Source organism: Pongo abelii, chromosome 6, assembly GCF_028885655.2.
Source record: "Pongo abelii isolate AG06213 chromosome 6, NHGRI_mPonAbe1-v2.0_pri, whole genome shotgun sequence".
Classification (NCBI taxonomy): domain Eukaryota; kingdom Metazoa; phylum Chordata; class Mammalia; order Primates; family Hominidae; genus Pongo; species Pongo abelii.
This window is the reverse complement of record NC_071991.2, coordinates 14,829,839-14,838,218: the sequence shown is the minus strand read 5'-3', so window position 1 is coordinate 14,838,218 and position 8,380 is coordinate 14,829,839. Positions and strand designations below refer to the sequence as shown.

General features: G+C 58.0%; 1 protein-coding gene across 1 annotated transcript; it reads left to right on the top strand.

The window, feature by feature from the left end:
- The first annotated feature begins 2,340 nt into the window (after nucleotides 1-2,340).
- On the top strand, nucleotides 2,341-6,628 carry VPS37D (VPS37D subunit of ESCRT-I). Its single transcript, XM_024250036.2, has 4 exons — nucleotides 2,341-2,601; nucleotides 3,927-4,098; nucleotides 4,528-4,610; nucleotides 5,529-6,628. Exons 1-4 carry the CDS (start codon nucleotides 2,464-2,466, stop codon nucleotides 5,889-5,891), a joined length of 756 nt encoding a protein of 251 aa, XP_024105804.1. The 5' UTR covers nucleotides 2,341-2,463; the 3' UTR covers nucleotides 5,892-6,628.
- The last annotated feature ends 1,752 nt before the right edge of the window (nucleotides 6,629-8,380 follow it).

Here is an 8,380-nt window from a genome sequence, read left to right as displayed (position 1 = left end):
ACTGCACTCTGGCCTGGGTAACAGTGAGACTCTGTCTCAAAAAAAAAAAATAAATAAAAAATAAAAAAATTACTCGGGCGTGGTGGCGCATGCCTGTGATCCCAGCTACTCCAGAGACTTAGGCAGGAGAATTGTTTGAACCTGGGTGGCAAAGATTGCGGTGACCTGAGATCACACCACTGACTCCAGCCTGGGCGACAGGGGGAGACTCTGTCTAAAAAGAAAGTGAAGGGACTGTGTGAGTCCAGAGGAAAAGGGAATAACCCCATAGCCTGGGAAGGTGGAGAGGGCTTCCTGGAGGTGGTGATATTCCAGATGAGTCTTGAAGGGGAAAGCCAATTTTAGTTGTCGTAAAAATGTAGAAGTGTTTAAAAAAAAAGTAGAAGTGTTACTTTTATGGTCTGTCAACAAGCCTGTCCTGCTGCTTCTCCCAGACATTGGCACCATGCCTGCCCACCGTGCTGTGGCTGGATAGGGAGAGTCCTTGCTCAGCTCTTCCCGCCCCTATGCCTTGGCTTATGGATTTCTGTTTGCTTTCATCATTTTCTCCTTCAACTTGAGAACTCCTATTCAACCTCTGAAACCCAGCTCAAATGCCACCTCCTCTGGTAAGCCTTCCTAATTGCCCTTTGTACTTTTGTAGCAGTGTATTAAGGTGGAACAAGCTCAGTTGTCGTTTTTGTTTTTTGAGATGGGGTCTTGCTCTGTTTCCCAGGCTGGAGTACAGTGGCAAAATCATAGGTCACTGCAGCCTCAACCTCCTGGGCTCAAGTGATCCTCCCACCTCAGCCTCCTGAGCAGCTGGGGCTAAAGGCACGAGCCACCACGGCCGACTACTTTATTTTTTATGTTTGGCAGAGATGGGGGTCTCACTATGTTGCCCAGGCTGGGTCACTCATTGTCTGACTTAATTTCTGGGTATCTATTTCCTGAGATGGGGACAATGGCTTAACCTATTTGTAAAGACAAGGTACAGGACATATCGGGGATCACATGGGAATCACAAAGCCATCATGGGGTGACACCTGCCATTTGTCTTATACTAGAGTTAGTTGAGTGGGAATGGGACTCTGCCTTAATCCATGAACTCCCTGAGGGCAGGGACAGTGTCCCCACAGGGCCTAGCCCAGTGTTCAGCGCAGAGCGGCATCGTATGCTCTGTGGACACTGTACAAATAAGAAGAAACGGGACTGTATCATTTACCTGTAATGTGACTTTAGGGAGGCGACATCATCTCTTTTTTTTCTTTTTTTTCCTTTGTTTGAGAGGGAGCACGGAGTCTCACTCTGTCGCCCAGGCTGGAGTGGAGTGGTGCTATCTCGGCTCACTACAACCTTCGCCTCCCAGGTTCAAGCGATTCTCCTGCCTCAGCCACCCGAGTAGCTGGAATTACAGGCGCCCACCACCACGCCCAGCTAATTTTTGTTGGTCAGGCTGGTCTCAAACTTCCAACCTCAAATGATTCAGCCACCTTGGACTCCCAAAGTGCTGGGATTACAAGCATGGGCTACTGTGCCCGGCCTCTGTGATGCTTCTGCATCTCTAAAATAACAAGTGGGTATTGACCTACTACGTGTATTCATTATAACACTGCTAGCCATATCACTATCCCTCAGCATTTTAATTTTATTTTTATAGAGATGGGGTCTTGCTGTTGCCCAGGCTGGTCTCAAAACTGAGCTCAAGCAATCTCCCACCTCTCCCTCCTGAGTAGCTAGGACTACAGACGCATGCCACCATGTCCGGATACTTTTAAAAAACATTTTAATACTTTTCAAAATTGTTCTTTTCACTCTTTTGACAATTTTTAATTTTTTTTTTAATAGAGACGGGGGTCTTGTTATGTTGCCCAGGCTGGTCTCAAACTCCTGGCCTCAAGCGATCCTCCCTTCTCGGTCTCCCAAATCTCTGGAATTACAGGAGAGAGCCACTGCGCCCGGCCAGCAAGTCAGCGCTCACCATCTCCAACCCCATTTTACAGAAGAGAAAACTGAAGCTTGGGGAGGGCTGCAAGGCAGGAACCCTCGGCGCCCGGCCAAAGTCAGAAATTTGTAGTTGCCATCCGAGGGGAAAATGTGCACGGGCTCTGCAAATTGTAACCGTCCGGGGTGGGAGAGTCCGTGCCTGGGGGCGTGGTGAGCCAGGCCCGGTGCTGGGGCGCAGAGCAGGGCGACTCAGATTCCGGGAGGGGCGGGGAGATCGGGCTGCTGGGCGATCCTGGGGTGCGGGAGGCGCGGCGCGGCCGGGGCGGGGAGGGGTGAGGCCCGCCCCCTCCCTGCCCCACCCCCAGCCCCGGCGCAGCGGCTCCTTTAAGAGCGGGCGGGGCGCCCCCTGGCGGCGGAGTGGCGCGTGCGGCCGGAGCCGGAGCGGATCCCGGAGCCGGAGCGGAGCGGAGCGGAGCCGGGGCGGAGCGGGCCGAGCGGGCCGAGCCAGCAGCCGAGCTGGGGGCGCGGGCGGGCGGCATGTACCGGGCCCGGGCGGCGCGGGCGGGGCCGGAGCCCGGCAGCCCGGGGCGCTTTGGGATCCTCAGCACCGGGCAGCTCCGGGACCTGCTTCAGGATGAGCCCAAGCTGGACCGGATCGTGCGGCTCAGCAGGAAGGTAGCGCGGGGGGCTCGGGCGGGGGGCGCAGGGGACGGGCAGCGGCCTGCGGGACCTGCCGCCCGAGCGAAGGGCCGCGCGGGCCGGGCCGCGGGGCCGCCCGTGGGCGCGGAGCCTGGCACGTACGAGTGGGCCCCGCGGAGCCACCCCCGGGGGAGGGGGCGCTTGGAGCTGGCCTGGGGCGGGTGGGGCGCCGGTGACCCGAGGGGGGCGCCTGTGCACCCCTGGGATGGCCGCGAGGCGTGTCCTACAGCGGATGCTCCGGGGAGGTGTGTTCCGGGGGTCTGTGTTGTGGGGGGCCCTGGCTCGCACACCCACATTCTGTAAGGGCCAGAAAGAGGAGGCGCCTTCCACTGGGAGAACTAGGGGCCTGTTTGACACCTGGAGGGGCCGTTGGGGGTTCACGCATTCTGGGGGCTCAAGAGGGGGCTTTGTGCCTGGCGTTGGGGAGGGGTGCTGGAAGCTGCCGTGTGTATTGCATAGGCCACCGTAAGAGAAAGTTGTATATTTCACGGGAGATAGGCCCGGGCTGGTTGTCTGTGGGGGGCAGAAAGGGAAAGTGTGTGTTGAAAGCAGGCAGGCGAGGAGGGGCTTGTGCATCCCACAGGGGACAGATGGAGGGGAGTGCGTTCTCCAGGGGCAGGGAGGGGAGGCTGGGCCCTGCTAGAGACAAGGAAAAAGCCTTCTCCAGGACCAGGGGCTGCTGTAAGCCCGGAGCAGGGAGGAAAAGGGGGTGTGTATTCCTTGGGGTGTGAGGATTCCACTGGAGGCAGAGGAGGAGGGTGGGAAGGGAAGAGAGGGTGACCCGAGGGGGTGCTGTGAGGGGACGGGGTGCAGACAGCCCTCTGGAGAGGATGAGCAGAGGGTGGGAGTGTTTTCGGTGCAAACACCTGAGGAGGAAACAGACAAAGGCCTGGAGTGAGAGGGAAGCTGTCCATGCATGGAAAATGGGGCAGAGGAGGGAGGGGCACTCCTCCGGGACCTGAGCAGACATATTAATTGAAAAATTAAAAATTAACTAACATTTGTAGAGGCCTTTATAGTTTTCCTCACTTAAGTCTCACAACAACCCCGTAAGGTGGATGTTTATAACTCGATTTGTAAAAGAGGAAACTGAGGCCAGAGAGGGAGCTCAGGGCAGAGCCAGGTCTGGTCCCGGCCTGTCGTTTTCCCTTCACCTGTTGGGTTCGCCACCCTGAAGGCTGGTGCCTGACAGGTGCCTTTGGCCTGGCCCGCAGGCACGGTCGCCCAGTAGGGTGGACGGGGCAGTAGGGTGGACAGGGCAGATCCCCTGAGCGGGCCTCTTAGCTCCTCTCTGCCCGCAGTTCCAGGGCCTGCAGCTGGAGCGTGAGGCCTGCCTGGCCTCCAACTACGCGCTGGCCAAGGAGAACCTGGCCCTGCGGCCCCGCCTGGAGATGGGCCGGGCTGCCCTGGCCATCAAATACCAGGAGCTTCGTGAGGTGGCCGAGAACTGCGCAGACAAGCTACAGCGACTGGGTGAGGGCACGTCTGGGAGAACCGCCTGGGGCTGGTGGGGGCAGTTGGCCATCCGGTGGGTTGGCCTTGGGAAGTGCCAGGCTCTGATGGATGGGAGTTGGGCGGACCTGCTCCTGGCTTGCTGGGCAGTAGAGTTGAGGAAGTGAGAGGAAGTGGGGAGGGTTGGGTGGGAGAAAGGGGACCCAATACCCAGGGTCCCCCTGAGGTGCTGTGGGGGACAAAGCCTCCCCCGTCTCTTTTGTACTAGGACGAGGGGCAGAAACTTGGTAGGGGCCGGATCCACAAAGCGGTCACATGGGCACGGTACAGATGAGGAAACTGAGGCTCTAGACCAGGGAAAAGGGAAATATAGAATCACATGGGGTCAGCGGGAGAGTGCAAGCCAGGGGCCCTGGCCTGTCTGTCACTCTGTCCCTGTGTGGCCCTCAGAGGAGAGCATGCATCGCTGGAGTCCCCACTGCGCGCTGGGCTGGCTGCAGGCTGAGCTAGAAGAGGCGGAGCAGGAGGCAGAGGTGAGGGGAGGGGTGGCTGGGGCTGGGGACCAGGAGGGAAACCCATTCTCCGCCACCCCCTGGCTCATTCTTACACCTCAGGCTGGGGAGCCCCTCCTCTGGGAAGTCCACCCTGAATGTCTGGCCCATAGGAGAGCCTAGCATTGCTGTCCACTAGCACTGGTCAGCCAGCAGGGCTCACTTTCCTACCTGTGAATTTTTTTCGGGCTCCCCTGTGACTGGGCCAGGGCAGCGTGGATCTGGGGCTGCAGAGGAGCTGGGGCAGACTTTGTGCTGGGTTGGGAGTGCACCGCTCAGTGAGCTGAAGGTGGTGGACACCCGAAGGACATGTTAAGTCTATACTTCACATTTGTCCCTGCCTCTGCTCCTGCCTCATCTCTGATCCAGCAGGTCTGGTGATGGCATCCTTATTTTAGAAGTTAGGGCCGGGCACGGTGGCTCATGCCTGTAATCCCAGCACTTTGGGAGACCGAGGCGGGCGGATCACCTGAGGTCAGGAGTTCGAGACCAGCCTGACCAACATGGTGAAACCCCCGTCTCTACAAAATACAAAAAAAATTTAGCCGGGTGTGGTGGTGCATGCCTGTCATCTCAGCTACTTGGGAGGCTGAGGCAGGAGAATCGCTTGAACCCAGGAGGTGGAGGTTGCAGTGAGCCGAGATCACGCCACTGCACTCCAGCCTGGGCCACAGTGAGACTCTGTCTCAGAAAAAAAAAAAAAAAAAAGAGTGGGAGGACATTTGCCCGCAGTTCATTCAGCAGGTAAATCAGAGGCAGGCCCAGGCTGGAACGCAGGTCCCCTGTCCCCCAGCTGAGGGGTGATCACCATGGGGAGGGCCTCAGGGTGGGAAGGGGTGAGGACCAGTCCCCAGTCTGTGGTTGTGCCCTTCCCAAGCCTTCCGTTCCCTCCCGGCCCAGGAGCAGATGGAGCAGCTGCTGCTGGGGGAGCAAAGCCTGGAGGCCTTCCTGCCTGCCTTCCAGCGTGGCCGCGCCCTGGCCCACCTGAGGCGGACGCAGGCAGAGAAGCTGCAGGAGCTGCTGCGGCGTCGGGAGCGCTCTGCCCAGCCGGCCCCGACCTCGGCTGCTGATCCCCCCAAATCCTTCCCGGCTGCAGCTGTCCTGCCCACTGGGGCCGCCCGGGGGCCACCAGCAGTGCCCCGGAGCCTGCCCCCCTTGGACTCCCGCCCAGTGCCCCCACTGAAGGGCTCCCCCGGGTGCCCCCTCGGCCCGGCCCCTCTGCTGAGCCCTCGGCCCTCGCAGCCAGAGCCCCCCCACCGGTAGGATCCACGGTGCGGCCCCCCAGTTGGGGGGCCTAGACAAACTTGATGCGTGGCTCCTCCTCCTCCCCCACTGCCTGGGTGGGGGGAGGGGCAGGCCCCTCCCCCTGGCCTCAGGCAGGCCCTGGCCCTGGAGGCTGAGCTGGGGAGGAGGGTCCCCTGGAAGAGGCCCGAGAGGGGGCTGGGGGTGGGTGGGCAGGGCTTTATGCCTCTGGCGCTGAAGACACCTGCCTTTTTTGTTTCCATGCCCCGGGGCCTCTAGGGTGATGGACCAGCCCCATTCAAGAACTTGACTCACCTACAGGGGCCTGGGAAGATGCCTGGGTCCCCCAGGGGCCTTGCCAAGGGGACCTGTCGCACCCCACCACTCCACTGGGCTCGCACAACGCCAAGGCCACCAGGAGTGTTTTACATCACGTCCTGAGCCTACCTTTCTCCCAAATTCTGGGGCCCACGGCCTAGAAGCCAGGTGGTCAGGCCTCGGCTGTGGGGCCAGGGACACTGTGGCCCTGGGGCCACTACGTGTCCACACATGCTCCAGACCCTGGGGCAAGGTAGGCCAGGGGCTTCTGACCTGCGCAGGTGAGAGTGGGCCATCCCCAGGAAAGACCATTCTGTATTTTTCTGTCCCTGTCTCCTTAGAATGGAAGCTTTTTGAGGGCAGGTCCTTGTCTTTGTACGTTCTGTCCCCAGCCCCGCCTCTTAGGGGCCGTCAATAAATGTGATGATAAGGATGACGATGCTGCCCGACTACTCTCTGCTGTTGCAGCCTCCACAGCTCAGCTCCTGCGCTTCCACTTCCTACTTTTGAGGTGCTCTCCCCTCCTTTCTGCCCATGCAAAGCCCAGCTGTCCGGGTCCAACACCGCCGCTGCCTCTTCCATGAAGCCTTCTCTGATTACCAACCCGTCAGAGCCTTTCCTAAATCTTAACTTCCCAGCACTTCTGGTCAGAAGCACTCACTGCTCCACCTTGGTTCTCCAGTTGCCTCACCCGTACGCACCTTTTCCTGGGTTGCCCGTAAGCCCAATCGGGATGGTACCTGGTCTTCTCTGGCCCGCCAAATGACTGTCCCCATGGAGTGATGAAGGGCATTTTGCAGGACTGATAGCATCTGTCCTCAGCCAGGGGGAACGCTAGGTGCCAGTTTGGCTGATGATTGTGGGACAAGGAGGTGGGATATACCTTGGATCAGCTTAGGTCAAGTCCAATGAGATGCAGTTTGGCAGGGAGGTGTGCGTGGAAGTTCTTGCAAATAAAAGGGGACAGTCACAGTGTTGTGGAAGCCTACAAAGCTAATATGGTCTTGGTCCATGTTAATAAGGACATAACTATCTGGAAAGAGGGAGGTGTTGGGGTAGATTTGCTTTTCACTTAAGTTTTTTACTGGAAGAGGGGCCCCTCCCCCCACCCACCCCAAATGGCACCTTTGGAGAAATAAGGATGAGAAAGAACAGTCAGTGAGGAACAGTTGAGGGATCTGTTTGAAACGTGTGTTTGTGTGTGATATTGAGCCTTTGAATCTCTAAAGGGTTGGGTCACCTAGAACCAGAGGTTAAAGCCAAGACCAGTGGGTGGGAACCACAGGTCAAAACTAAGACCAATCGGTGGAAACCATAAGGGGCCAGATTTTGGCTCCGTTTGAGGCTCTTAAATTAGGGATGAGGCCAGGCGCGGTGGCTCATGCCTGTAATCCCAGCACTTTGGGAGGCCAAGGTGGGTGGATCACCTGAGGTCAGTAGTTCAAGACCAGCCTGGCCAACATGGCGAAAACTCATCTCTACTAAAAATACAAAAATTAGCCAGGCATGGTGGTAGGGACTTGTAATCCCAGCTACTCAGGAGGCTGAGGCAGGAGAATTGCTTGAACCTGGGAGGCAGAGGTTGCAGTGGGCCGAGATCACGCCACTGCACTCCAGCCTGGGCAACAAAAGTGAAACTCCGTTCCCCCACCCAAAAAAAAAGTTAGGGGTGCTCTGTGAGGTGGATGGTCCCCATCCCTGATGATGTGGGGGCAGCAACTGCTTGATGGGCTTTTTAGAGATGTCGGCTGTAGCTAGAGGGATTGGGCTGTGGGAGCTTTAGAGCCTCAGGCCTAGACAGTCAGAGTGCCCCCCTAGTACAGGCACAGTTTAAGCACTGAGAGTGCCCACTTCAGAACCTCCATCCCACCTTGGTCTTGGTTCTACTCTCTTCACTGCTGGCACTTCAGCTGCTGGAGGCCAAGGGACACCAGAACCGCTGAGTTCCTGCTGATGTGACCAAAGACTGAGCAGCCTTGGAAGACCTCTCCCCCATGCTCTCCTTCTCAGCACAGTCTGGGGCAGGATGGGCCCCTCCTGCCCTGGCTTCCCATTCCTGGTCCAAGCTTCCAGGGTGCAAAGCAGTCCATTCCCACGAAAAAGTACCTTTGTCCCATTTTTCTGAAAATGCATGGTTCCCTGCTGTTTTTTCTGCTTTTTGTTTTTTTTTTTTTTTGAGATGGAGTTTCGCT

Coding starts and splice junctions, on each gene's coding strand:
- VPS37D (XM_024250036.2), top strand. CDS start 2,464: ATGTACCGGGCCCGGGCGGCGCGGGCGGGGCCGGAGCCCGGCAGCCCG. Junction 2,602..3,926: donor TCGTGCGGCTCAGCAGGAAG/GTAGCGCGGGGG, acceptor CTCTGCCCGCAG/TTCCAGGGCCTGCAGCTGGA. Junction 4,099..4,527: donor AGACAAGCTACAGCGACTGG/GTGAGGGCACGT, acceptor TGTGGCCCTCAG/AGGAGAGCATGCATCGCTGG.